Source organism: Mesoplodon mirus, assembly GCF_964341445.2.
Source record: "Mesoplodon mirus genome assembly, chromosome: 7".
NCBI classification, from domain to species: Eukaryota; Metazoa; Chordata; class Mammalia; order Artiodactyla; family Ziphiidae; genus Mesoplodon; species Mesoplodon mirus.
Genome location: NC_138983.1, coordinates 53,663,192 through 53,680,751, shown reverse-complemented (window position 1 = coordinate 53,680,751; position 17,560 = coordinate 53,663,192). Strand labels below are relative to the sequence as shown.

General features: G+C 39.5%; 1 protein-coding gene across 1 annotated transcript in view; it reads left to right on the top strand.

Annotated features, from left to right (window-relative positions):
• The window catches only part of ACER3 (alkaline ceramidase 3), a 199,906-nt gene that overhangs the window by 110,990 nt on the left and 71,356 nt on the right, over positions 1-17,560 (top strand). The window contains exons 4-5 of the mRNA XM_082627875.1: positions 9,820-9,872; positions 12,290-12,371. Of these exons, the coding sequence (XP_082484001.1) occupies positions 9,820-9,872; positions 12,290-12,371 (135 nt within the window). The remainder of the gene's footprint in view (positions 1-9,819; positions 9,873-12,289; positions 12,372-17,560) is intronic.

Sequence of the window (17,560 nt, the reverse complement as noted above, 5' to 3'; positions counted from 1 at the left end):
TCTCCACTCACCTCCCTCTCTTTCCCTTCCATCCCAATTAGGCATCTCTTCCCTTCACTTCACAGAAACTGCTGTTGTCAAGGTCAACGGTGACCTTCATCTTGCCAGATCCAATAGACACATTTTTATATTATTCTTATTTGACCTCTCAGTAGCATTCCACACGTTGTTTGCTTTTTTCTTCATGAAACATTTGTCTTGGCTTCCCAGTTTTCCTTGTTTATGGAAAAGGAAATTCCCCTAGCTTTCTTCCTTACCTCACTGGCTACTCTTTTGTCCTGGGCTACCTTCTCTGTATTCTCTCCAAGGTGATCTTATATAATCTCATGGCTTTGAATGTGATCTATATACTGATGATTCAGAACATCTATCTTCAGTTCTGACCTAACCTTTTAGCTCTAGATTTGTATATCCAATTGTATGTTTGACATATCATAGAAATCTCAACCTTTAATATGGGCAATATATAATTCTTTATTTCTTTTCCCATACCTGTTCCTTCCTGGTGTTCCCCTGTGATGCCATCACCCACCCATTTGCTGAAGCCAAAAACCTAGACTCATCCCTGATTTCTTTCTTTGCCTCATCCCTCACATTAAATCTATTCTTCTGGTTTTACTTTTTAAATATACCTGGACCTGCCTACTCTCTCTGTTTTTACTACTCCTACCTTAGTGTAAGGCATCACCATCCCATTTCCTGACTACTGTAGTAGTCAGCCATTGCCTCTGCAATCAGCCAAGGTGATCTTTGAAACTTTAAATCAGGTCATGTCATTCTCCTGCTTAAAACTCTCCAAGGGGGACTTCCCTGGTGGTGCAGTGGATAAGAATCCACCTGCCAATGCAGGGGACACAGATTCGAGCCCTCTCTGGTCCAGGAAAATCCCACATGCCACAGAGCAACTAAGCCGGTGTGCCACAGACCCTGTGCTCTAGATCCTGTGAGCCACAACTACTGAGCCTGCGTGCTGAAGCTACTGAAGCCCGCACACCTAGAGCCTGTGCTCCACAACAAGTGAATCCACCGTAAGGAGAAGCCCACGCACCACAACAGAGAGTAGCCCCCGCTTGCCATAACTAGAGAAAGCCCTCCCGCAGCAATGAAGACCCAATGCAGCCAAAAATAAATAAAATTAAAAAAGAAAAAAACCACTCTCCAAGGCATCCATTTGCATTAAAGTGAAATCCAAATTCTTTACCATGGCCTACATGATCCAATCCAGCTCTAGTTCTGCAGCTTCAGTTTTTACAATTCCTTTGCATTGTTCACTACATTCTAGCCACACTGGCCTTGTTGTTCTTCAGACAAGACCTCATGGCCTTTGTAATTGCTATTTCCTCTGCCTGCAATACTTTTATTGCAATTTTTTGCATGTCTGGTCCCTTCTGACTCTTCAACACAAATGACATCTATTCAGACATGCTTTCTCTGACCCTTTTATGTAAAGCAATCCCTTCCGTGAATTGCTTTTACTTTATGTTTTTCATAGCACTTATTGCTATTCGAAATTATCTTATTTGCACTTTCCCCTACTAGAATGTAAACTTGAGAGCAGGTATCTCACCTCTCTTAAATACTGCTCTATCTTAGCATATAAAATAGTGCTGACATATGCACAATAAAAACATACATGGAAGGGAGGAAGGAAGGACATTTAATTAATCACACAAGTGAATGACTAAAGAGTTCTATTGAAATATTAAATTGTAGTTACCCCTGGTTTGTGGGGTTACAGGCAATTATATTTCTTTCTCTCTGCATTTCTGTATTTAGCAAGTTTTCTACAATAAATATGAAGTACTTTTATGATAAGGAAAATACGTGTTTATGTTTGTTTTAAAGAAAGGAGACTTTAAAAGACTCCAAAGTTTCTTTGGAGGAATAGTAATAATACTAATAAGCCAATCAGAATACCCTTCATCCTAAAGCAGACTGCCTCCTATTATTGGAGATATTTAACTCAGTTTTTTTTTTTTTTTGCGGTACGCGGGCCTCTCACTGTTGTGGCTACAACCTCACTGAAATCCCCAGACTTCAGCCAGCATCAACTGCCAAAAATTTGAGTGGGTGAATCTTTAGATGATTCCAGTTCCAGTTCCTAGCCTTTGAGCTGTCCCAGCTCACAGTGAGTGAAGTAGAGATGGACCTTCCCTTCCCAACCCTGCTTTAAACACACATTAATGAGTAAAGTAAATATTGCTATTTTAAGCTGCTGAGTTTTGGGGGGGGTTCATACAGTGACAAATAACCAGAAAAGTTTACAAAGCTTCTAGTCTAATTCTGTGCATGCAGTATTCTCTGACATTCCCTTAACACATGTTTTCTAAGACTTAAATTTTATTATTATTAGTTTATTTATTTATTTATTTATTTATTTTGTGGTACACGGGGCTCTGACTGTTGTGGCCTCTCCCGCTGCGGAGCACAGGCTCCGGACGTGCAGGCTCAGCAGCCATGGCTCACAGGCCCAGCCGCCCCGTGGCATGTGGGATCTTCCCGGACCGGGGCACGAACCCGTGTCCCCTGCATCGGCAGGCGGACTCTCAACCACTGCGCCACCAGGGAAGCCCTAAGACTTAAATTTTAAAATCTCAAGGATCATTCATTGCTGTCCATTAGTTCTAAAATGTTTACCCTGGAATTTAGTGTATGTCTCTTCCATACATGAGGAAACAGCTGGATCAATGTGCTGAGACAAGCTGTCAGGCAAGACTAGGCATCTGAGTGAGGCGGGGCGGGGGTGGGGGATAGACTCCCCTGCTGTGCACTGATCAGATCATGACAGAAATATTGCATTCAGCTCTAAGGCCTGACCTGGCTATGTATTCAAATGAGAGACCCCAGAATGGTGAAAGAATTAAAAATCTAGTCATGATACCTGACTAAGGGAAGGAACTGGGAATGTTTAGCTTGAAGAAGAGAAGACGTGTTCAGTTACCCCCACTCAGCTGTACACACCAGGCTTTCTCTCCATTCTAGTTTGTCCTTTAAACTCTCAGGCAGAGTGGCAGCTCTTCTAGGAGGCCTTCCATAGCCCCAGGGTGGCATATGTACCCCTCATGTGTTCTTCCATATCATGCTCCATGTATCACTATTACTTGCCCTTATCAGTGTTATTTTATGTATATTTATGTGTCTGACTTCTCTATCAGAATGTGAGTTCCCAAGGAGCAGGGACTCTCTCTGCTTGACCTTGGTGTATCCTCTACTTATCCCATGGGTCTGGCATATAACACAACATAAATGTTTTACAAATCAGTATTTAAGCGTTGACACGTCGAAGAGGACCAGGTTTATTCTTTGTGGTCCTAGTGGGTTAAAGACTAAGAGATATCTTGCTCAACATAGGGAAAATTTTTCTGAGCCCATAGATAGTAAGGCCTGCCTTAGAAGATCTGGAGTCCTCTGTCCCTGGAGGTACCCAAGCATAGGCTAGACAAACACTTTCATTAGTTCAATAAAATTTTTTTGGTATCTGGGTAACAGTTATGTATAGGTAAAGATTATATAATCCTTCTTTCAAGGAATCTATGGTCTAGAAATGAAGATAATATGCTAGTGAATACAGTGATTGGAAAGAGAAAGTGATTGTTGGGGCAGGGAGGTCAGAAAAGGGGTTTCACACAGAAGACTCAGACACATGTTTGAATTGCATTGTCAAAGATGAATAGGAATTTGCCAGGCCAACTAGAACACACAGAGTTGTGAGAGTACGTTTGGCTTCTCAGAGCCCTGCAGGTAGTACATTATGGTTGTAGCCTTGGAGTGGGAGGATGTGGTGATGATGGTGACAGTTCTACCAGTAATAATAGCTAACATTTGTTACATTATTGAGCAGGCAGGCAATGAACTAAGTGGCAGGAGATGTGGTTTGGGGAACTAACCACAGGTGCATCAAAGCCTCATGGACTTTATCCCCTGTGAACCATTATTTTAACCTGTATTTTGAGCAGAGGTGGGACACACTTTGATTTGCATGTAAACTTAATAGTTGGCAAGATTGTCACCAAGATAACATAGCATTTGGATGGACAAGATGGCCTTTGATCCTGAGATCTTTGACACTATGCTTTATCATTATTATCATACTGCTTTATCAACTTCATGGACAAATTTTACACATGTCTTATTTTATTCCCCCTTTGGTCTACACGATGGTGGTTTTATGTGCTTGCCTAACATGGCAGAAATGACACATGACCCATTTTCCCAATGATTGAGGAGGAGGGGGGAATCATCAGTATCGAAGGATTTCTTTAAATAGCTTCTCCATTTCTTTAATCTAAACATAACATGATCACGGATATCCCTTGCAGGTTCCCTGTCTTGTCTCCTTTCAGGATAAATTTGACTCAACAATGTTAGGCCATCATTTGTTACGCAAAATCACTGAAGCAAAGTAAGAAATGGCAATGTTGCCACTTACCTGCCTCTGGTGGTCAGTGAACCATTTCACCAGCCTGAACTTGGCTTGTTGTAGCTGTAGAGAAATTGGAGGCCTGTTTTTTATTCCTGCCTAAACTGAGCACAAGTAGATATTGACAGTTCTGTCTTCAGAATGATTTGGAGCTTGAATGGTGTTTTCATCAGATTTATTGTTCCTAGGTGGCTGCTGCATGGGTTCCAGTTCTTATTCTATCAGTTTACTGGCTATTTGAGCATAGACATGCCACTTAATCTTGCTGAGCCTTAGTTTTCTCATCTGTCTAATGGGTCTAATATGCCTGTAGGAGTATTATGAGGATGAGTTGATTGGCATATGTGAAAGGACATCCTTATTTAATAGGATCTATTAAATAAGTGTTTAATAAATGTTAGTTTCCTTCCTTTTTCTTCAGTCAGTCAGAATATTTGAAACCACCATTATTGACTCATTGTTAGTGATTCATTCCTGTAAGTACTGTTAAATTACGTGTGCCCCTGTGGAGGGTAACATTTTAAGCTATTACTAACTCCTTTCTCTTGATTAATGTGTCACATTCTTGTGGCAACCAGCCAAGAGCAATACATTTGGGAGTGAGATTGAGGACAGCGTTAGAGAAGGGGTAGAGATAACAGGAGTGAGCAGACGGCCTTCACATAAGGGGTAAAAGGTACCAAAGAACAATTTAGAATCATAGAACTTTAATATTAAAAGAGATTTTTGAAATTTAGTCCAAATCTATAAATTTTATAAATGGAAGAACAGCCCAAGAGAGGGAAAGTGATCTGACTAGAAGTTAGGAACAAGATTAGGACCCACATTTTGTTTTGTGTTCTTTTGTTGCCTTTACCTGATGTAGGATTTTATCTTGCGTTGATGGTGGTAGGAACTTTCAGTTTTTAGGAGACTTCTCCCAGATTTTCTTTTCATCTATTCACTCATTCAACTCATTCTTTTTTGCTTTCACTAACTGATATACACAGTTATTGATAATCACAGGGAGGGTAAAATTGAAGGTAATTTCTTAGTTTTTTCTTTCTGTTTTTCTGCTTTTTCCATGTATTCTATACTGAGCATGTAATATGTTTGATGTTAGGAAAAAATGCTAGTAAAAAAAAGAATGTATTCATGTATTTCTCACAAGTAAAAATAAGTATATTTATCCTAGAAAATAAAACCAAAAAACTGTTTTGTTCACTTATAACTTTATTTATATTACAGAAATGAAAATAGCTTAAATGTTAGGTAATGTAAGCTAAGACTTTATCATGTTAACAGCAAATGTTCTGGTTATAAATACTACCCTTCTTTCTCCTTTGCTCCCTATCTCAGTAAATGAAACCACCTTACACCCAAAGCCCAAACCAAAAACCCATGCATGATTCACCTCTAATTTCTCCTACTTTTTTCACCTCTACAAACTCTTGATTCAACTTCTGTAATAACTCTTGATTCAACTTCTGTAATAACTCTTAAATACGTCTACCTCTAACTGTCTCCACTGCCACTGCCTTAATCCATCATCTCCAACCCAGATTCCTGTAACTGGTTCCTAATTGGTGTCCCTGCCTCCCCTATCCTTTTGTCACACTGGAATAGAAATACTCTTCCTGTTTTCATTCTTTTAGCAATATTTGCTAGGCTTTGTACGAGTGTTGGGGATGAGATGCATAAATACAGTCCCTGCTCTTCAGATGGCATATCACTTTTTAAACCTCTTTAATACTTCCCAGAGCTCAAGTGCATGAATTTAAACCACAGGCTTTGTGATCTGGCCTCTGCCTACCTCTCCAGACTCATCTTCAAACACATACCCCACCCCACTCTAGAACTCTGTGTTCTTTTACCAGTCATAATTTTGCTAGTTATGGTTTTGAAATAAGACTTTTGTATTTATATTAACCAGATTTTAAAATCCATGCCATTTTAACATATGCTTATTTCAATTTAGTTTCTTTAAACAAATAAACAGAAAAGCAGCCAACATCTGGAGTCCAGACCTTTCTTCTCAGCTACAGATCTGTATTTCTAGTTGTCTGATTGACATTTCCTCTTGGCTGTCTCACAGATACCTCAAACTCAACACGTTGAAAACTGTTCTTGTAATTGTGTCTGTTTTCACAATCTCAGTAAACTATGCTTACCATCAACTGAAGTGTTTAGGCAAGAAACTTGGGAGTCATCCTTGAGAGTTTGTTCTGCCTCACCTTTATGTCAAATCAATCACAAATCTCTGTTTATTTTACTTCCTAAATATTTCTCAAGTTTGTTCACCGAGGTCTATTCCCAATTCTGTTACCTTAATCCAAGTAGCAACTTTGCTTAGTCTGACTTCTGTAACCTCCTAGCTAGTCATCCCACATCCATGTATTTTCCCTTCAGAGCACTCTCCACACGTACCTGATCTGGCACCAAATATTTACTACTTTATTGGTCATCTCGGGCTGCCATAACAAAATACCATAGAGTAGGTGGCTTAAACAATAGACATTTATTTTTTTCATAGTTTGGTGGCTGGAAGTCCGAGATCAGGGTACCAGCATGGGCAGGTCTGGTGAGAGCTCTCTTCCTGGCTTGCAGGCAGCTACCTTCTCACAAGTTCTCTGGTGTCTCTTCTTAGAAGGGCATTAATCCCATCGTGAGGGCCCTACCCTCATGACCTCGTCTGACCCTAATTACCTCCCAAAGGACCCATCTACAAATACCATCAGATTGCGGGTTAGACCTTCAACATATGAATTTGTGTCTGACACAAGCACATTCAGTTCATAACAACTATATTATCTTATGTATTCTTGATGTTCTAGCATCTGGGTCCTCGCTGATTAGTGTGAGACTGCCCCTCCCAGGGATAGCCAGTTCTTAGATATAGCAAACAACTCAACCTGGTCTGTGCCTTTCATATGCAAACTAACCAATCCAGAGCCCATTCTCTAAACCACATCTTACACTCCAGGAGGATTCCTCTACTCTAATCACCCCAGAGCCAGGTACCAGATAACTAAAGATAGCTCCTTATACCCCAGGGCCCCCTGAAGTTATTCAAACTAGCCAGTTCTAAACCTGCTTACCCTCCCTTGCCTTGCCTTTCTTAAGGAAACTGCAATAAAGGGTCTTGCCCACACTTTTCCTCTTGCTCCTTCTGCCTCCTGACTGACCCTGGTGCTTTCCTATGCTGTCCTGCATGGCGTGCCCCCTCCTCTTGGGAACTGTGAGTAACACACTATCTTTTTTTTTTTTTTAAGGGGAAAGTTCCCCCTTAATTTTTACGTCCTATTTTGTTTACTTCCTTGTTTATTTGTTTTGGCCATGCCACATGGCTTACAGGATCTTAGTTCCCTGACCAGGGATCGAACCTGGGCCCCCAGCAGTGGAAGCATGGAGTCCTAACCACCAGGGAATTCCTTTTCACTGGCAATCATCTCCTGATCTGTTGGCTTCACCATACTTGAATAGTAATAAAATTTATATTTTGAAACACACTGCCACACTTCTGTGGACTGAATTGTGTCCCCTCAAAAATCACATGTTGACTGTTTGCAGATGACATGATATATTATACATAGAAAATCCTAAAGCAACATCAGAAAACTGTTAGAGCTCATCAGTGAATTTGGTAAAGTTGAAGGATACAAAATAAATAAACAGAAATCTGTTGCATTTCTATACACTAACAATGAAGTATCAAAAAGAGAAATTAAGGAGACAATCCCATTTACCATCTCATCAAAAAGAATAAAATAGCTAGGAATAAACCTACCTAAGGAGGCAAAAGACCTGTACTCCAAAAACTATAAGATGCTGATGAAAGAAACTAACGATGACACGAACAGATGGAAAGATATACCATGTTCTTGGATTGGAAGAAACAATATTAGAAATGACCGTACTACCCAAGGTAATCTATAGATTCAGTGCAATCCCCATCAAATTACCAGTGGCATTTTTCACAGAACTGGAACAAAAAATTTGAAAATTTATGTGGAAACACAAAAGACCCATCTAAAGGTGTTTAATGTAAAGTCAGTAGATCCTGGTTCAAAACTTTAAATAAAGGAATCTTCTGTATATCATAAAACTGGTGGTAGATTTACCTGCAGTAAGTCATGATATTATATCAGTTTTTTTGAACATTTAAAGGTGATTCAAATGAATGGTTTTGGAGGCAACATAATATAGAGGAGTCCGTTCAAAATCTTGCTCTGCTGCATATTAGCTTGTGATCTTCAGAGCCTCAAGAGGGAGGGATTATGGGGATATATGTATACATATAGCTGATTCACTTTGTTGTACAGCAGAAATTAACACAACGTTGTAAGGCAATTATACTCCAATAAAGATGTGGGGAAAAAAAGTTACTTAAACCTTCTAAGCCTTAGTGTTCTCATCTTGGAACATAGATAATAGTTCCTATCTTAGAATTGTGAAAATTAAATGAAATAATAAATGTGAAACATTTAATCATAAGACCTTGCACAAATGCTGTCATTTTCATTATTCCAGTAATTTACTAGAATATATCACTTTGCATAAATTCTCTTCCTTCTTCCTAGAATGCCTTTCTCTGCCATCATTTCATTTCCTGCCACCACCTTTTCTGGCTTCTTTGTGCCCCCTTTTTTGGAATCTTTACTGTGTATTTAATCACATGTTTTTCATTCCCTCTACCTCACTAGACTGTGAATTCCCTGAGGGCAGTGATTATGTGTTGTTTTTGTCGTATCCTCAACCCCTAACATGTTGCCTGGCACATAGTAGATATATTATTAAAGATTTCATCAAATGCATATCTAGTGAATAAATTCTATAGGATTGGTTTAAGTATTAGAAATACCCTATCACACACTTAGCTGGACACTTAGTGTCCAGCTTGTAGTTTAATATGTAATAGCTATAGCTGTTATTATTGCTAATAATATTATTATTTTTCAGAGACATACTTAGACATCACTTAGATTAACTGACTTCCCCAACCATTACTATCTCTTTTTATGTATATGACTGAACATTTTATTTATCTTAGGTGCTATAGGATGGGGGGAAAATGCAAAAGAATACTGATAGGACCTATCACCTGTAGATGGTGGACATCATTCTTTCCTAGAGGCATGTTATGGTTTATGATACTGAATGATCCAAGCTGACCAGTGAGTCAGGCATCCCACTTAGGTGTGTAGATTAGGACAGATGGGTGGGTAAGCTTCTTTGTTCAAAAACAATAAACTAAATGTACACACTGAGAATAAATTAGATGATGATAAATCTATGAGAATTAGTAAAAGATAGCAGATAATAAGAGGTAACCATCTTAATCATTCTGATGTTTTATTTTGGATTCACATAATAATTGCAGCTCTACAATATTCAAGTTCTCTTACCTTTGTTTCTTACAGCTATTGGATGAACTCCCAATGATTTACAGCTGTTGTATATTTGTATACTGCATGTAAGTATTTATGTTTAAAATTCATATGCTTGATAATATTTTTAAATTCATGTTTACTTCATAGGGAATTATGTAATATAACTAATCCAGTGGTATTACTGGGAGATGGTAACAGTGTAGAAGATTGTAACTTTTGTGATCTCAATGTAGAGTATAATTTCTGGGAAGTTATAATAATATTGTTTATGAACTTGTTTGATCTCAAAACCTTATAGCCAATTTAGATAGAATCTTACTTAAATTAAGTAAGATTAACTTACTTACACAATTTGCTTTTCCTTGAGTTATGGATATATAAAAATTTAGGTAAAGATTTTATATATTATGCCATAATAACATTTCTCTACTTTGTACCTGTAATTGTGCTGGGCAGCACACAAAATCTTCTCTAAATTCTCACAGTTGTGCAAGATAAATAGGTATTGTCCCCATTTTATCTAAGAATATAAGCAGAGCTTATGCTTAGGAGACTTGCTTAAGGTCATGCAGTTAGTAAGTGTCACAGTGGAAACTGAACTACAAGTTTAATAAACTTAACTTTTAAAATATACCTTCTGTTTTCTAGTGTTAATTCTTGAGACTTCTCTGAACCTCTTATGTGATGGTTCTCTGATTCTTTTCAACAGGATCATCATTGCTAGCTCAAGAATATCTTCTAAAGATACGTAAAAATAAAAATAGTTTGAAAAAATATATTATTTAAAAGAGCTCATCAGAAACTTCTTCCGTAAAGGGCCAGACAGTAATTATTTTAGGCTCTCTGGGCCTGTGGTCTCTGTTGCAACTCTTCAACTCTGCTGTTGTAGTGTGAAAGCAGCCATAGATAATATGTAAACCAATGGGTGTGACTGTCTTCCAGTAAATTTTATTTACAAAAACAGGCTTAGGTTGAGAAATTGGTTCTTGCACTGTAGTTTGCCACCCCTGATCTAGAAAAATATTTTCAGGTGACTCTTCTTAATAAGTCATCAGCCCATCACAGTCTGCATCTGTGACAAGCAGATTTTGGCAGTTAGAAAACAAGATCAAAAACAAGGAAATCCCATGTACCATTTTCTGAAAGCTGTCCTCAAGACTGAGACTAAGGTCTTTGCTCTCCTTGACATTGTTACTGATCTATCTTTTCTGTCAAAACTATATTTATTAAAAGAAAAATAAAGTAACAGCGAGCATTGATATGCTAATGTCCTGATGTACCTGTACCTGCATGAGACAAAGCTGAGAGCAGATACTTAAAAAGTACCCAGACAAGTACTACAAGAAAGGGAGAGCAGAAAGCAGAAGATGACTGCTTTCTTACCTCAGTTAATGTTTTGTTCCAAAAACATCCCTCTCAAATAGTCTGGTTATGTGTCTCATTAAATGAAGCAATATGGTAAAACCATCAAGCACAACATGCACACACACAAAATGTCATCAAGTCAGAGAATTTAAAGGTAAAAGAGGGCTTAGTGCTAGTAAGACTTCTCTGAATCCTTTACGTGATGGTTATCTGATTCTTTTCAATATGTGATCGCCATTACTTTCCAGCCACCTTTCTTTACAGATAGGGAAATAGGAGTTGGGTCCAATTCCTAATAATTAGTAAACTGAGAGAACTCTCCTGCTGCTTATACAAAACATAGGTTCAGAGGTTGGATACTTAGCTGATAGCCAAATATATGTTCATATTTACTTATTCACTGAATGTTTCCTGTGTCAGACTTTCCTAGTGACTAGGTATATGAAAAAAAGATTTTATCCTTGCACACAAAAAATTCACAGTCTGGTTGGGGAGACAGATAAGCAAAGAGACAATTGTAATAGAGTGATATTTTCTGTGACAGTGTGTGTTAGTCAGGGATCATTAGTTCCAAGATGTGGAAACCTACTCAAGCCAGTTGATTTAGGAGAGATTTATTTACTGTAAGGACACGAGGGAATTATATGGCATAGCAGGAAGTCCAGCTCACCAGAACTGGAAGGGCAACTTCTCTCTCCCTCCCTCTTTTCTCTATTCCTTCCTCTTCACATGGCTTCAAGTCTTTGTATCTGCTTTTTTTTTCTCTTCCTGCAGATCACTTCTCTGCTCACTCATCTACTTCAAGTTAGTTGCCCAAATATAAGCATCAGACCTTGAGTCCACACGGCTTTATACTTTGATTCTCTACACTTGATTCAGTCTCTGGCTCCCAAACTCCAAATTTTCAGAAGAGAGCCTCTCACTGGCCCAGTTTAAGTCAGGCATCTACTCCTGGTCCCCATAGCCTCTTGGAGGCTGTAGGCAGTGTGGGTTCTCTAAGATGAGTATGTGGTTGAGAGGAAATGATGGGCATCACTAGACCCAGGGGCAAGTATACAAGTGGTAAAATAGTGTTCTATTTGTTTTCCTAGTTATATATTCTAAAACAAGTTTCTTTCTCTCTTTTCTTTTTAAGGTTTGAATGTTTCAAGACAAAGAACTCTGTGAACTACCATCTGCTTTTTACTTTAGTTCTATTCAGTTTAATAGTAACCACAGTAAGTCATATTTTATTTCTAACAGATTAAGCAAGTAAACTAGCCATTTATGGAGTTTGGTACATCTTGCTTCTAGTATTTGCTTCATGCTGTTCAAACTGAAATATTGCTACACAAAACTTACTTATAGATATTGCCCCTTTGTTTCCTGTTTAGGTGTTATTTCTCAACAAAAAGTTGAAACAACTTTTTAAAAAATCTGGGTTTTTTTTTTTTTTTTTTTTTTTTACAGAAGGGGAAAAAGTCAAAAGGCAAATATTTAGTAGCAATGGAAAACAATTAACTTTTCTTCATGGATTCACATATTACCTCCTATTTGTTAAAAAAAGAAATTGGCTCTGCTCCGTAGGGCCTAGTGTGACTCTTTTAATGGTTAACCTTTTCCAAATAGGTTGAGATAGCCAATCACTTCTGATCCTACCCTAGTGCTTTTTTCCTCAAGTGAATTACATTTTGTATTAAGAGATATTAATTTCAACAAGCTTTTATCATAAATCTACCATATCAGGCAGTAGAAAATACAAAGATGACTAAGAAGCAGTCACTATGCTTGAGGACTGCATTCTAGTAGGGAACTTAAACATGTAAACAAAGAATTGGATCGAAAGATGATAATTGCAGTCATACAGGTAAAAACCAGTTATATAATGATGAGATAAATGAGGATTAATGAATTGCTTGAGTGGGTCAAAGAAAGCTGCAGAGAGGTGTACTTGAGCTGGGTTTTAATTGATTAGGAGTTCACCAGGCCCCTGGGTAAGAGTGTTATGAAGCACTTCTAAATAGACCATTATGTTGTCCACAGGCCTAGAATCTTGGAACACATAGTGAACTGTCGTTTTTAAGTGCTTAGTATGTGCCAGATACTCTACTGAGTACTTTACATTTATTTTCTCATTAAATCATCACTGCCAGTGGAATTGGGAGAGATTTAATATGACTGGATCAAAGTTAAGTGGTGAGGAGTGAACAAGTATAGTGAATCAGACAAATATCAGATTATGAAGACTCTTATATACCATGTTTAAATTTGGATTTTTATCCTCAAGGTAACATGGAGTCATTAATTGGTTTAAAATAGAGGAAAAACATCAATACATACATGTTTTAGAAAGACATAATTATGGATGATGGATTAGAGGAGTATGAGCCTAGACCTAGGGATTTTTGCATTTGCTTAGGCAAGATATGAGACTCAAACTGAAGTAAAATAACTGTTATAAGTAATCCATGGTACTTGTGACCCACTAAATAGAAAGGGGTAGAAATGGAGTAAAAAGAAGGAATTGTCTACAGTGATTCCTCAGTTTATGGCCTGGTCCTCAGAGTACGTAGTAAGTCCTTAACCAAGACAGGCAACTTGGAACATGAGCAGATTTTGCAGGAAAGATAATGAGTAGGTTTGTGTCACGGGGTAGGGGTAGATAAGTTCACTTTGGAATGTGCTGAGATTGAGGTGCCTGACATTAATGATATCTGAGGCTTAACAAGTAGGTTGGGCTAAAGATGTGGATTTGGTAGTTGTCAGGTTATAAGTAGTACCAGAAATGTGGGAATAGATGAACTGGCACAGAGATAGCATAGACCATTATGATGACCAAAGATACAACCCTTGGGGGGGACCTTTAAGATGGTGGAGGAGTAAGATGTGGAGATCACATTCCTCCCCACAAATACATCAAAAATACATCGACAGGGCTTCCCTGGTGGTGCAGTGGTTGAGAGTCCGCCTGTCAATGTAGGGGACACGGGTTTGTGCCCCGGTCTGGGAAGATCCCACATGCCACGAAGTGGCTGGGCCCGTGAGCCATGGCCACTGAGCCTGCACATCCGGAGCCTGTGCTCTGCAACGGGAGAGGCCACAACAATGAGAGGCCCGCGTACCACAAAAAAAAAAAAAAAAATACATTGACATGTGGAACAACTCCTACAGAACACCTACTGAACGATGGCAGGAGACCTCAGACTTCCCAAAAGCCAAGAAAATTCCCATGTACCTGGGTAGGACAAAAGAAAAAACAGAGACAAAAGAATAGGGACGGGACCTGCACCTCTGGGAGGAAGCTGTGAAGGAGGAAAAGTTTCCACTCATTAGGAAGCCCCTTATTTGGCAGAGACGGCGGGTGGGCAGGGGGGAAGCTTCGGAGCCATGGAGGAGAGCACAGCAACAGGGGTGCAGAGGGCAAAGTGGAGAGATTCCCACACAGAGAATTGGTGCCAACCAGCACTCACTCAGAGCTTGTCTGCTCACCCGCTGGGGCAGGTGGGGACTGGGAGCTGAGGCTCCAGCTTTGGAGGTCAGATCCCAGGGAGAGGACTGGGGTTGGCTGCGTGAACACAGCCTGATGGGGGCTAGTGTGCCACAGCTAGGAGGGAGGGAGTCTGGGAAAAAGTCTGGACCTGCGTAAGAGGCAAGAGACCATTGTTTCGGGCTGCCCCAGGGGAGAGGATCTTCCCTGTCTGCACACAGAAGGCAGAGCACTGACTAAACGAGGTCCAGAGATGGTGCGAGCCACGGCTATTAGCTCGGACACCAGAGACGGGCATGAAACGCACAGGTCAGTATCCACATGCACCACCACCCCCAGGAGCCACTGCCAGGGTCCCAACACACAGTGTGCCTCAGGCTGTTGCAGTGTCATGCTGGCCTCTGCCACCACAGGCTCACCCCGCATTCCAATGATAACTACCATACCCCTCCCTCCCCGTGGCATGAGTGAGCAAGAGGCCCCTAATCAGCTGCTGCTTTAACCCTCTCATGTCTGGGTGGGAACAGATGCCTGAGGGTGAGCCATATGCAGAGGTGGGGCCAAAACCAAAGCTGAACCCCAGGAGCTGTGCGAACAAAGAAGAGAAAGGGAAATCTCTCCCAGCAGCCTCAGGAGCAGCGGATTAAATCCCCACAATCAACTTGATGTACTGAATCTGTGGAATACCTGACTAGACAATGAATTGTCCCAAAATTGAAGCAATGGACTTTGGGAGCACCTGTAGACTTAGGGTTTGCTATCTGCAACTGACTTGTTTCTGATTTTTATGTTTATCTTAGTGTAGTTTTTAGCACTTGTTATCATTGGTAGATTTATTTATTGGTTTCATTGCTCTCTTCTTTTTTTTAATCTTTTTATTTTAATAATTATTTTTTATTTTAATAATTTTTTAATTTTTTTATTATTATTTTCTCTTTCTTTTTTCCTTCCTTTTCTTCTGAGCTGTGTTGCTGACAGGGTCTTGGTGCTTTGGCCTGGTGTCAGGCCTGAGCCTCTGAGGTGGGAAAGCTGAGATCAGGACGTTGGATCACCAGAGACCTCCCAGCCCCATGTAGTATCAGTCAGCGAGAACTCTCCCAGAGATCTCCGTCTCAACGCTAAGACCCAGGTTTACCCAACGGCCGGCAAGCTCCGGTGCTGGATGCCCAATGCCAAACAACTAGCAAGACAGGCACACAACCCCACCCGTTAGCAGAGAGGCTGCCTAAAATCATACTAAGTTCACAGACACCCCAGAAAACACCACTGGACATGGTCCTGCCCACCAGAAAGGAAAGATCCAGCCTCATCCACCAGAACACAGGCATCTGTCCACTCCACCAGGAAGCCTACACAAGCCACTGAACCAACCTCACCCACTGAGGGCAGACATCAAAAACAACGGGAACTACGAACCTGCAGCCTGGGAAAAGGAGACCCCAAACACAGTACATTAAGCAAAATGAGAAGACAGAGAAATATGCAGCAGAGGAAGGAGCAAGGTAAAAACCCACCAAACCAAACAAATGAAGAGGAAATAGTCAGTGTACTTGAAAAAGAATTCAGAATAATGATAGTAAAGATGACCCAAAATCTTGGAAGTAGAATGGAGAAAATACAAGATATGTTTAACAATGACCTAGAAGAACTAAAGAGCAAACAAACAATGAACAACACAATAAATGAAATTAAAAATTCTTTAGAAGGAATCAATAGCAGACTAACTGAGGCAGAAGAACGGATAAGTGACCTGGAAGATAAAATAATGGAAATAACTACCACAGAGCAGAATAAATGAAAAAGAATGAAAAGAATTGAGGAGAGTCTCAGAGACCTCTAGGACAACATTAAACGCTCCAACATTCGAATTACAGGGGTCCCAGAAGAAGAAGAGAAAAAAAAAGGGACTGAGAAAATATTTGAAGAGATTATAGTTGGAAACTTCCCTAATATGGGAAAGGAAATAGTCAAGTCCAGGAAGCACAGAGAGTTCCATACAGGATAAATCCAAGGAGAAACACGCCAAGACACATATTAATCAAACTATCAAAAATTAAACACAAAGAAAAAAATATTAAAAGCAGCAAGGGAAAAGCAACAAATAACATACAAGGGAATCTCCATAAGGTTAAAAACTGATCTTTCAGCAGAAACTCTGCAAGCCAGAAGAGAGTGGCAGGACATATGTAAAGTGATGAAAGGGAAAAACCTACAACCAAGATTACCCAGCAAGGATCTCATTCAGATTCGATGGAGAAATTAAAACCTTACAAAGAAGCAAAAGCTAAGAGAATTCAGCACCACCAAACCAGCTTTACAACAAATGCTAAAGGAACTTCTCTAGGCAGGAAACACAAGAGAAGGAAAAGACCTACAATAACCCAAAACAATTAAGAAAATGGTAGTAGGAACATACATATTAATAACTACCTTAAATGTAAATGGATTAAATGCTCCAACCAAAAGACATAGGCTGGCTGAATGGATACAAAAACAAGACCCATATATATGCTGTCTACAAGAGACCCACTTCAGACCTAGGGACACATACAGACTGAAAGTGAGGGGATGGAAAAAGATATTCCATGCAAATGGAAATCGAATGCTGGAGTAGTAATTCTCATATCAGGCAAAATAGACTTTAAAACAAAGACTATTACAAGAGACAAAGAAGGACACTGCATAACAATCAAAGGAGCAGTCCAAGAAGATATAACAATTGTAAATATTTATGCACCCAACATAGGAGCACCTCAATACATAAGGCAAATACTAACAGCCATAAAAGGGGAAATTGACTAACACATAGTAGGGGAATTTAACACCCCACTTTCACCAATGGACAGATCATCCAGACAGAAGATTAATAAGGAAACACAAGCTTTAAATGATACATTAAACAAGATGGTCTTAATTGATATTTATAGGACATTCCATCCA